Below are 13117 nucleotides of genomic sequence, written 5' to 3' on the forward strand. Positions count from 1 at the left end.
ATATGGCATAAGTAAGATGTATTTTATGCAAGATGGGTGGGTCATGTGAGATCAATGGAAAGGTTATGATTTACTGAATATGATTATCCAATGTGTATGCATGTATCATTTCTATATCTGAAATTAGGTATATTAACTATGTAACAATTACAACTGTGTTTTCACCTGGGGAATGCCCACCAGACAGTATGCAAACAGCCTGGATGGGCCATTAGGGGAAGCCTTTGAAGATGCTAATCTCCCTCCTTCCTGAGAAGTTTCCTGGGATGCTGCTTTGACACAGCTGGGTTGCTGCAGCATAAGCTGATCATGTCACCTGGTACTGGACACCATCTTCGACTTCTCGTGTTTTTCCATTAAGATGGGGTGGGGGTCAAACTGGAAAACAAAGGATTCCTGCCATATGCAAATCTCATTTTAAGGCTGGGGAATGAGTTAATCTTGATTCTTCTCCAATGCCTCCCTGCCCAAGAAGGAAGACTGATGAAAACACCTGAAGGAACAACGGAGCTAAGCTGGGGGGGGGGGGAGGGTCTGAGCCTAAGTGAGAAAGGTCTAGCCTGTGAAAGGCATACCTGGAGATTTAAGCTGCAAGTGGTGCAGTTTACCTTCAAGAAACTCTGTAACCTGCATAAAACAACATTTAAGGTGAGAATTTGCTACTATTAACCAGTTAACTTAGTGTATTAAGTTTAGGTTGCATATTTTGTTTTAGTTGCTCAGTAATCTGGTTTGATCTCTTTGCTATCCCTTATAATCACTTAAAATCTACCTTTTGTAGTTAAGAAACGTGTTTTTTTGTTTATTCTAAAACCAGTTTGTGTAATTCATAACTGGGACTGGGGGGTGGGGGCGGGGGAGCTGTGTATAACATCCACACATTGAGGGAGGGAGCGGATTTCATGATCTTACGCTGTATAGATCTCTATGCAGTGCAAGACAATATAATTTTGGGATTGCATCCCAAAGGACGTGTATATTTGCGTGCGGGGCAATCCCCGAGCTGAGTCCTCCCACACAGAGCTGATCTCAGTGTCTGTGTATTTTTTTCCAGCTGGGCGTGTCCCTACCTGTGTGTGTGTGCTGGAGAAGGCTTGAGGGCCTGGCATAGCAGGACAGGGTGAGGGAGCCCAGACTGGTGGAACGGGCAGGCTCAGTGGGACCCCAGTATATCAGGTGGCACCCCAAAGGGGTGGTGGCAACCTGTCACAAACCACACGTAATTTTCCACATGGTATTGTGTCAAATGCTTTACTGACGTCCACATAGATTAGATCTATTGCATTTCCCTTGTCTAAGAAATCAACTCTCTTACCAAAGAAAGGTATCAGCTAGTCTGGCACGATCTACCTTTGGTAAACCCATGTTCCATTTATCTTTATGTCTTTAATTATTCTTTCCTTAATCTTTTGTTTTAAAGAGGGGTGGGTAATAGCTCAGTGGTTTGAGCATTGGCCTGCTAAACCCAGGGTTGTGAGTTCGATCCTTGAGGGGGCCATTTAGAGATCTGGGGCAAAAATTGGGGATTGGCCGTGCTTTGAGCAGGGGGTTGGACTAGATGACCTCCTGAGGTCCCTTCCAACCCTGATATTCTAGGATTCATTCATAAGTCAGCACTCAAAAGTCAGACTATAGTGGAGAATGACTTGTTGAATTTCACCACTACACCATCGCCAGAAAGAGTCACCATGGCAACAGTGAAAGAGTATGCATTATAAAAATACTCAGCAAGCTAAACAAGATAATGCTTTAAGATAAAGTTGTTCAATAGTATAGCAAAGTGCCAGAAAGGGGGGTGAAGCAGCATTTTAACTCTGGCAATGAATCCAGAAGGAAATGGAAATTGTATTAATTCTAAATGTATGTGAATTCAGTGCCAAGTACAAGTGCAAGAGATTGAAGTCCTGTGTTTAGCACAGGCAATGGCAGTGCATGCCTCCCCACCAATATGTTGCAAACCTGACTCACAGGAATCACTTCTAGGCACAAGAGGGTGATTTAGTCTCCAGGGCACATTCTAGTTTTGTCACTATGGCTGCAAAAATGAGAGATAATCAGTAATAGTTGTGGTATGGACACCTGCCTGCTTAGAAATGGATTGAGACCTAACTGTGGGCATCCAAGTTTGAAATGTTGTCTTAAGCTAATAAGCAGCGCTTGTTTTTCACGGTAGCTCTGGGATTATATTGCTAGCACTATCAGGTGGTCTCATGTTATTTGACTGGTGAACCCCTGCTGCTCACTCCCCTCCTGAACATTACTCCTCAGGGAATTCCGTGCCAGACAATTAAAAATTCTGCAAGTTTTATTTGTCGATAAATAAACGTGGAGGCTCCAGTATTGCAGCGGGGAGCAGAGGCCACTGGCTGCAGGGAGGTGGGAGATCACCCTGCAGCAATCCCTGGGGACATTGGTGGTGAGGCTTCACCCAACCCTGACACAGCACAAGGGCTGGGCCTGTCCCAGAAACACCGTGGGGTTCTGCTCCTCCGTGCCAGGCACACTAGATGTGGACAGGCAGACTCAGCCCAGCAGGATCCAAGTGTGGAGAGGCTTAGTGGTGGGCATCTGGGTATGGGGCGAGGGGTCTGGATGCACAGGGGTTGGGCAAATGGGAGATGGGTCTGACCTGGCACCTTCTGGAGTATCCTCAGCCCCGTCCCTCCACAGTGATTTACTCTCCGCCAGCTGCTCTGGGTGCCCGAAATGATATGCCTGTGTTGCTGGGGTGGGGCATGTGACCGCTCATGCGGCTTCTCTTTGCTTTCCTGTTACAAAGTCATTTTTCTGCAGGGAAGCAAAGAAATCTGCAGTGGACATGAATTCTGTGTGCATGCAGTGGCGAAGAATTCCCCCAGGAATACAACATGCACACACATATCCCTGCAATGACACCAGTGATAGCACCCATCATAGTGTTCTTCTTGTCCCTCCAGGGGATCTCTGCTGGTAGGTAATGTAGCACTGGCAGGACACAGAGTCAGAAAGGGAGCTACTTCCTGCAATATCCATCCATCTTGAATTATTTTTGGAGCAACATCTGTTTTAGCACAGTTAACTAACCAGTGTGATCTATTCTTTTACATGAGACCTTACCCAAGGTCTAGCAACAATACAGATGTACAGTAGCTTAATTTCAATGGGATCTGTGCTCAGCACCTCAGGTAATTTTATGCCACTGATTTAGGAACCTATGTATGGATTTATGAGTCTAAGTTTGGGGACCCAGGTTAGAAGGTTTTGGCTTCAGTCATCCTGCATCAAGCTTTTGACATTGCTGGATCTAAAGTGCAACTAAACTGTGTGGGTGGAAATCATAATACATCTGAATAGATGTATCTGAAGGCTACCTAGCAACCACAGAGGCGGTTACTGTTCAGTTACTTCACAAGACATGTTCTTTGCAGCCATTTCAGTGTGAGAGGGTGGGAGCTGACTATATTCCAGCTGCCTTTCCCTTTAGCACAGCAGGAGTTAAATCTGCGACTTTCAAAGGACCATTGTCATTCTCCTCCTATCCAATTTAGTGCCTAAGGAAATTTACACTAAGAATTGAAGTACATCTTCCAGTTCTGGAACCAAAGGGTGGTCTTATTTCATACCTCTAATTTTTCATGTACTTTCCCCACACACTTCACACTAGAAAAGCTTTTGGTATGCAAATTTTGGATGGTTTGGGAATTCTCTCACACTAAAAATCTCCAGTGTGCAAACTACCAACTTGCTAAAGTAAGTGACATTAGAAACAAATGTGTTGTTCATTACCATTCATTAATATCATGTGTGTGAGTCCAAAGTCATATTGTCTACAATACGGTCAGATTGGCAGTGACCTTGGTGGTTTTTCACCTTTCTCTACAGTCTGTGGGTGCGGGTCACTTACGAGGACTATCTGGGTATTTCTCACTTAATCATTTCCATGCTACTGCTGGAGCCTCGGGCATTGGTGCACCTCAGTCAGGAGTGCTGGGTGGGGGGTCAGGGAGGACTGCAGGTGGAAGGGGTGGGAAGGGGCCCCCACTTGCTCTGGCCCAGGGCCCCCACAAACCCCTAATCCACCTCTGAGCTTAGTGTGTGGGTGCTGGATGGTGTTTGTGGTGGTGGTGTTTGTGGCTTGTGATATACAGGAATTCAGACTAGATGATCTGATGTTCCCTTCTGGCCTTAAACGCTATGACTATCTTTTCTTGGAGTGAAACAGTCAACTTCTTTAGACCAGCAGAGATCCTGTACAAGGACGAAGTTGTTCTTAATTAACATTGATGGAGGGATGGGGGTATCACTGCACTCACCTCCCTCACCTCACTTCATGTCTTTGACAGTGAAACTACACTAGTTCCCCTGTATGAAGGGGATCCAAGAGAGAGGGTACCTGTTCTGCACCACGGTGGAGTGAAGTATATGTCAGGCATCACTCAACGACCTTTCACTCCTGTCACTGTGACACTACATTCTACTCACTGTGGAATTGTTAGGGCTTCACTTTGTTTCTCCCCTTTGTATGTAGCAGTTATTTACCAGAGAGGTGTAGAGTGATTTTAACCACCCCCTCTACTCTCACTGAGTAGTGGAAGAGAAATGAGAAGAAATCCCTGGCTCCCAATCTTGATGTTGCTGCTCCCCACTGAGAATGAGGCTGGGCCCCCTTTCATGCCAGCTTCCAACTGAATGTGTTAAGAAAAGCCCTGCCATTACTTCTGAGTGGACAATGAGGGACTCTTGCCAGGTTGTCCTTCTTCAGCTATGACAAAACTCCATGTGTAGTGAACTTCTTTGTAGGAAAAAATTCCTTTAGTTATAGTAGTCCAACTGCACTAGTTTATTTTCAGTAAGTTAAAGTGGGGCAGGGCCCTTTTATTTAAAAAGCATAGGAAGGTGATTTTATAAGTACAATAGACTGAAATGGGGGCATGAGGCATAATCTTCAGGCACCAATGTATTGGATGATTTCAGAGAAGATGAGCAACAGGCTAAGAGATCTTATGAGGAACAATTAATAAAACTAATAGCGTTATGCTCCCCTCTTACATGGTACAAGGGGAAGGAGATGGGCTGAAATGTTACAAAAAGTTGGCTGTATGGAGGGCATGTGCCATATGGTAGTGTCTCTCTATATGGTTATATCTGTACCATGAAGCTGCCAACACCCCACTGGCTGGATTGGGGATCCACAATGTTGGAGGGTGTGACACATGGCCAGAAAGGGTTAAAACACCCTGCAAAATAAGTGTCTCAAATTCAACTCTTAAAGACAGGTGGGGAGATAATGTTTGTGTTTTTGTGTATTTACATATGTATGGGTAGTAGTCAACAATGTAATCAACAGTCCCTGTCCATGCTGTATTCTGATAATTCAAAGATCAAAAGAACATCCTAGCATTTAAATGAAGTGTGAACACGGGATATCTCTGTATTTATCTCTCTTAGAAATGTATAGCAAATCATTGGTGAATGGTGGAGGAACAGGCGATTGTCGTATGTTAATTTGTATAGCTAAGTACTGGTGATAGACTGCCTTATGTTAATCTGTCTGAATAATTAACAATGATGCTTAGGAAATAAGGCCCTAATATTCCCCCAGGGGCTCAGACTTGTCAAAGGAGACCTGAAATTGTATAAAAGATCCTTGGAACCTGATCCTTTTTTATCTCAGATCTGCTTAAGCTTCATCAGGGGAAGTTTCAGTCGCAAGATGAGATCCCAATTAAGCTGCTACACCCTGGATATGCTATTGGACTATAACCTATGAACTAAATTCTAAAAGAACTCTTTGCAACTACAAAACTCATCATCTCTGCTATGAATCTGAACCTCAAGAATTGATCTCATGTCTGTATGTATATTGAACTTTTAACCATACTCTCTCCCTTTTCTTTTTTAAAAAAGTTCAGTTTAGTTAATAAGAATTGGCTGTATGCGTGCATTTGGGTAAGATCTGGAATATTCAATAACTTGGGGGGTAATGTGTCTGATCCTTTGGGATTGGTAGAACCTTTTCTTTTATATGATGAAATAAGATTCTCAGAAATCTTCATCATATTTGACTTGGATACCTGGATGGAGGTCTGAGGCTGGGTTACTTCAAGGGAATGGTGTTTGTAACCGGGCAATGACTCACTGGCGGCGCCTCCTGCTGGTCGTGTCAGGGAATTAGCGTTCCAGCCTCTGGAACGCCCTCTTCAGGCCAGTATCTTGCCTTGCTGCTGGCTCCTGTGTCCCTCCCAGAACCGCAGTGCCCCTTTCACTGGGTGCTGCCCCTGGCGGTACCCCACAGTTCTGGGTCTCCCCCTCCCAGGGGAACCCCCCACCCACTATTCCTACCTTGCCTCAGTGGTAGGCTCCTACCAGTCACCAGCTAGCCCCTGTGCCCTGGGGCAGACTGCAGTATGAGCCATTCATCACAGGCAAGGTTGGGTTTGGACCTGCTGCCTCTGCCTACCCATGGCTGCTCCTGCAACCCCCATTCCTAATAGGCCTTCCCAGGCCTGCAGGCTGGGGCTTTCCTAGGCCAGAGCTCCCTAGCGCCCTTGGCCTTTCCCTAGCCCTGCTCCAAACTAGGTCCTCCATTCTGGTCTCTACAGCCAGGTTCCTCCCTCTCAGAGCTAGAGAGAGAGTGTTCTTCTGCTCCTGGCTTCCCTGGCTTTTATAAGGCCCGCTGGGTCTGTTTGGGGCATGGCCCCCAGCTGCGGCTGCTCTGCCAATCAGCCCAGCTCTTCCCCTGCACCAGCCCTCTCCCAGGGCTATCTTAAACCCCTCTGGGTCCAAGCGGGTGTCCACCCCGCTCCAGTGTTGTTTGGCCTTCTGAATAACCAGTAAGGTATAATAGAGAAGCTGTTTATTACTAGCTTGGTAAATCTAAATATTGAATTATCCACCAGCTTTGGGGAGTGTCTGCCCCATTCTTTGCAGTTCACCCTAACTGGATAACCTCAGCTGGCCCCCATTGGGACCCCGGTCACAGAGGGTGAAGGGTGGGACATCCTCCCTCCTTTCTCATCCCTGGGGAAATCTGTTCAGAAGTTAATATAGCCTCATACAACCCCCCTTCCTTGACAGAAGAAAAATTCAAAGTAAACTCAGCAAAGAGATCCATAGAATTTCCCAGTCCCCACAGACTTTTCCTGCAAGGAGCCATGATGTGAGCCTATGGTTCTTTGAAGTTGGTATACTTACCATGGCCTGACACTCAGACTAACAGATGGATAAAGCCACAAACCAATCGATCAAGAGAGATAATTAGGTATAAAAACACTCGGGACCTGATTCTGATCTCACCTACACTGGCTTGACCTCAATGTAACTCCAATAACTTGAACAGCATAACTCGTGATTTACACTGGTGTAAGTGAAATCAGAATTAAGTTTGCAGCACTGGGCAGACGTCAATATAGGTTTGGTTTGCATAACTCTGAAGGGAATGGAATAAACAAATTTGTTTAATATTTTATCTGAAGCCTGGGAAGCTGAAAGATAAACCACTTATTCTAAAATCAGGCACACTGTGTACTTTCCAAGGCTGCTGGTAACAGCCAGTCAGAGAGCAGGATGGACCTGCTAGGATCAGCAAATTGTTTTGGTTTCCCAGCATTTTCAGTCTGAGATGAATGTGGTGCTGGCTAATGGGGTTTCTCATTAAAAATGGCCTAGGGAAAGCAGACACTGCAAGGGTAGAAAACAAATTTGCAGTTTAGAAACATATTTGCTCTTAAAATTAGATACTTTTTGGATGGGGCTGCACAATAGAATGTATTCATTTATCAGCACAAAACCAGTGCTGTGAACAACATATTTGTCAATACTTGCACGTAATATAACCAGTACTCCATGGAAAGTGGGACCACAACAGCTAGTTTTAGGCTCATGATTTAAACACTACAAGATTTATGCAGAACAGAACATGAATAGAAATGTTTTAAGGACTGATATAATGCCATTCAAATTTAACATCCATCTGCAGTGTTATGAGGCTAAAGGCTCACTTTGCTGGTATATAAGAATCAGAAAGCAAAACGAGCATGAAACAGACCAGTGAAGCTTCATTGTCTAACATGATTAAAATGCGAAAAACCAAACAAACAGCACAAATATACATATGAAATGTGTATTGTAGAGAATGTATATGCTGGATGCAATGAAGGATGCGTTCTTTCTCACCTGAACTGATAATGTAAGGATGCTAGAGAGAAAGACAGACATGCAAATATGTACTCCTGCCTACCACAGGGCACATCCATTAATATTTCTCCACACCTTACTCATGAATTTAAAGCCAATGATAAATCCCTTCCTTTTCTGTTCTGATTTTGCACCCCTCATTATAGTCATTGTTCTACCTTTGTAAAATTCATCCAGTATAGATTTTTCCATTTAGTTTTAAATGCTCAACTGCTTTTCCTTGCAGTCAGTCCACCCCTTACCTGAATCTAAATGCCAGGGGTCAGTGGCAGCAGACATTGGTGGGATGGTCAGTGGAGATGCTCCGCAGTTGGATTCCACTAGCTCCCCTTGAACGTGGACGTGAGAGGAGGTGTTGGTAGGTCTCAGGGCTGCCTTGAGTGGGGCAATCTGGTTGAACTGCACTCTAGACAGGCAGCCAGTGAATCCTGGTGTGTTGTATTGATAGATATCTTGGTCGATCTTCCCAGTTTCTAAGAAAGAGAGAGAATAGACTCGTCAACGCAACTGACCAGGTTGGAAACAATGCAGCTCAACAGGTGTGGTTTTAAACACCCATTCTCAGGAAAGCCCCCACAATTCAGACCTTGCTAGGTTTCTCTACCCTGCAGTACTGATTAAAGTGGGAATCTTCAGGCTTTGACGTCACTTGGCGACACAACTGCTCTAACGTTGAAATGAGAAAGACGAGTGGGAGGGATCAACACAAGGTGCAAAAAACTCTTCTCCAAATAAAAAATGAAAACAAAGGAGTAGCTCTGAGGACTCTTCCAGTCAGTTTCTCTTTTCACTCATGTGAAACTGCTGCTGTGACTGTTTCCTTTCATTCATTCTGGCCTGTCTCTCTTCAGCTCCTCCTTTGACAGCCCCCCACAGACAGCATTGTTACACATTTATATTTACCATTAATTGTCAGTGCTTTCTGTGCTTCTCTCCCCATTTGCTTTTTAGAAAGATCAAGAGCTCCTTTGGTCTAAGGTGGGAAATATCCTCTCTACTTCCTCCCTGTCATTAGGAATTTTGAAAAAGCTGCATGAATGCATCTGCCAGGAGACAGCAAATTCTTAGACTCAAAGAAAGCTATATGTTCTCACACACTCACCCTTGCCCCAGAGTTTACATCCACTAAAGGCATTTTGGAAGTCAGACATATTACATCCTGCTGCTGTGGATTGATATACAAGATGTTAAGATGAATTTGTGCACAGACTGTAAAACTCCATTAGGTCCTCTTGACCGTCCTACTTCCAAAAGATTTGGTAAAAAACCCTGAAACAATACCTACAAAACATTTAGCACATGCCCTTCATTTCTGCCAGACCCCCTGCTTTTTAGGTAAGAGCGACTCTTCACAGTACATAAGGGCTGTAGTAACAATATTGGTATTCTGTATCAGTTGTTTGCATTGGAGAGTAGATTAACATTATAAGCCATTACTACAACTCCAAACACTCCATTTTCATTGCAGGGAAGAATTCAACTTAATTTTCTTCTTGATCATGCAGAGAAATAAAAATGAAACATGACAGAATGATGTTTGTGCTGCATTAAAATGGTTTAATCTGGAGCCATTGTGAGAGTGGTCATATGCGCCTTTCAGATTCAATTTATTTTTTCTGGGGTCTCATTGCCTGGGTCACCAGTGACTAGGATTGAAATTCTGGCCTCAGTGAGGTCAGTGGCAAAACTCTCATTGACTTCAGTGGTGTAGGATTTTATTTGTAGGGATGGAGAAAAGGAAACACCTCAGGTTGCTCAACAGCAACCATTTTAGACAATTAAAGAACAGTGTTAACATGTCCTATAAAGGAGCCAGTTAGAGATAGCATAAGACAGTATATATATAAAGCAGGCAAGAAAAAGAAAATAAAACAACTCCCCCCCCGACCCCCCAAATAGGGCTCATATTCAGTTCTCCCAGCTGTGTGAAACATTTGCAACAAAACCCAAACCACATGAAACATCTGGGTCTGAGCTTTGCTACTCACTTCAATTTTAGAACAGCACAACAAGGTTCTGATCCCTGACTGGACCCTGTAGGTGCTACTGTAATAAAAATAATAAATATTAATGCTACCTCTAATATTCATAATGATGTTGCATCAAAATGAGTGGTTTCAGAGGAACAGCCGTGTTAGTCTGTATTCGCAAAAAGAAAAGGAGGACTAGTGGCACCTTAGAGACTAACCAATTTATTTGAGCATGAGCTTTCGTGAGCTACAGCTCACTTCATCAGATGAAGTGAGCTGTAGCTCACGAAAGCTCATGCTCAAATAAATTGGTTAGTCTCTAAGGTGCCACTAGTCCTCCTTTTCTTTTTATCAAAATGAGTGTGATTTACAGTTTCTCTTCGTTTCAGTGTTATACCTAGGGAGAATGTGGCAGTTTCACTTTGAGATTCTGAGTGCAGATGGAACGGGGTTGGAATGACTGAAGGGAGACTATGGATCAAAACTGAACAGCCTCGTGAACCAACTGCATTTTGCACAGATCCAGTTTATACTTGTGTCTCTTTGATTTGGAATGATAAATAACAACAACAAGCATTATATATTTATATTGGTGTAGCCCTTAAAGGCCCAACAGTATTGGGATGCAAACGCAAAGGCAGACAGAATACTTGTCCTGAAGAATTTATAAGCCAAGAGGGGTGAGCACAGAGATATGATAGCACATTCGCATTAGAGTCTTATATCCATTGGTACATGAACTGATTGGCCTTATCCTTCCCATTTTATCTTTTCCAACCCATCTGAAAGGTCCCTTCTTTCTCTGCCAATTCAAATCTAGCTTTTATTGGCAATACAGTTACTTTTAATGAGCTGTCACTGTACAGTTACTGTCATCTGTGACAAAATGGACATATGCTTAGAAGCAGGTTAAGGACTAGATTGAGCCAATTACAACAATTGTATTAGTGACCTGGCTCTTCCAGCCAGCCCTCCCATAAGAAAAATGCAAATGCAAGACCCTACAAACCATTTGCAGTACCAGCATTATGTTTTCCAGTAATTTTGTTTTAAATAAAAAATACGTATTTTGTATGTAGCACTTTGAAGTTATCCTGAAGACAATGTTAGTGAATTTAAATTTATTACCTGTAAGCCCTATCACTCTTTCAAATAAACAAGATGCATACCTTCCCTGAATATTAAAGTGTCCCTCACTATAATACAATATTTCTTGAAATAGAACAGCTTACAGAATACATGTAATTTATTACTGGAAGTCCTTGTTTCTTTAGAAAAAGGAATCAAGTTATATTGCAACCACTCCTCTACTTAAATTCTGTAACCATTATGTGATGAACAGTTTAAGAAATGCATCCTGTTCATATTTATATGGCTCCTGGAGAACTTAATCCAGTAACACCAAAAACATAATCTCACTTAAAATCTTAAATGAAATGATGCTGATAAAAAGCTACTAAGATGATGAAGCAAATACATTTGTGCTGCATTAGCAGACTCAGTGACAGATATTGGCTCCAGTGAGCACTTAAAAATAATAAAACACTTTGCCAAAGACCTGCATTTTTGTTAAAAAAAATCCACAAATAACACAATGGTGCAAGATATCTCATAAATTTGTAATCGTCTCACATCACATCCACATTATAAGAAGAGGGATCAAATGAGCCTTTTTGTACTATAACTATGCACAAGTTTTTCCTTTGCATGTCCCATGGGGCTCTCTGTCCTGATGTTCTCTGATGTTAGGCTATTGTACTTTGTCTCCCATCTCTATTAGAGTCTGTTATATAAATACATTCCTTTAAGAGTGTAACCATTATAAAATGAACTACGTTATCACTGCCATGACTAAATCCATTTCTCCCCCAGAACAAAAGAGATTTGCATTATTTTTAAAAAAGAAAAGAAATGCACAATGCAACTGTATTCCTTTAAAAAAAAACCTTCAGCTGTTAAACTAGTACAAAGTCATACCAATTAATGTTGCTAATTTTATCACTTTAGGGCCTGATTCTGCAGCCCTTACATTGGGAAGCACCTTACTACACAAGAAATCACAGTTATTTCAAGGGGACTGCTTATGGAAAGAGGTACAAGTACTAATCAGTGTGAGTTAAGTTTGACAGTCAGGACCTACATATCCCTGTGTGCCCGATCCTCCAGTCTATACCCTGTGAAACCAATGGGAGTTTGGGCCTATTTTATGTATTAAGGGTGGAATTTTCAGAAGCCCCTATGTGATTTAGGTACAAAAGTCCATGGGAATTCAGTGGGACTTTTGTGCCTAAGTCACTTAGGGAGCTGCTGAAAAATCACATCCTAAAGGCATTTTTTGCTTCATCTGGCTAAGGCTATTTATTTATTTTCCTGTCATGTTTCCCTTCATATCCCTGAAGCAAGAACTTTTTCACCTGGAAATCTGCAGATCTGGGATTGAGACCACAATTGCACAGCAGGTGGCCCAGACTGTAGCAAAATGCATGAATCCACTACAGTACACAAACCAATCACACTGACCCATTCACCAGAAATCTACACTGCTAGCTCCCTAGATTAAGGAATCAAAATGAAAAACAATCTAAAATCCCATAAATGGAGAGCCTTGTGGACTTCATTACACTTAGTAATTTTTGCATAGAGTGTCTCTCCTGTAATTAAAATGAGCAAAAATTAGTGAGGTTTTTTTAAAAAAATAAAAAATATCAGCAAAATAACCCTCAGTAATTGCTTTGGTTTTTACAATAATACTTGTGTGCAGCTGTCATAGAAACATGACAAGAGTGAAAATGGCACTGTTTCTATAGTGACCTAGGGTTCTGCTATAAATTCAGAGGCTCTTCCCATCTAGGTGAATGAGGGATGGGTGTGCTTAATTTGTCTGGGCATTACAATGAGAGAAAACACCTTTAGCCCAAATATTTTTGAAATAAGTTTTGCACTCTTTATTATAGAGACCTTTCAATGAGAGA

General features: G+C 42.6%; 1 protein-coding gene across 1 annotated transcript in view; it reads right to left on the minus strand.

The window, feature by feature from the left end:
• CNTNAP2 (contactin associated protein 2) overlaps nucleotides 1-13117 on the minus strand; it is a 1665145-nt gene that overhangs the window by 11412 nt on the left and 1640616 nt on the right. Inside the window, exon 22 of the mRNA XM_073332778.1 lies at nucleotides 8418-8648. Coding sequence (XP_073188879.1) covers nucleotides 8418-8648 — 231 coding nt within the window. The remainder of the gene's footprint in view (nucleotides 1-8417; nucleotides 8649-13117) is intronic.

The sequence above is a fragment of the Lepidochelys kempii genome, chromosome 2 (assembly GCF_965140265.1).
Source record: "Lepidochelys kempii isolate rLepKem1 chromosome 2, rLepKem1.hap2, whole genome shotgun sequence".
Lineage (NCBI taxonomy): Eukaryota > Metazoa > Chordata > Testudines > Cheloniidae > Lepidochelys > Lepidochelys kempii.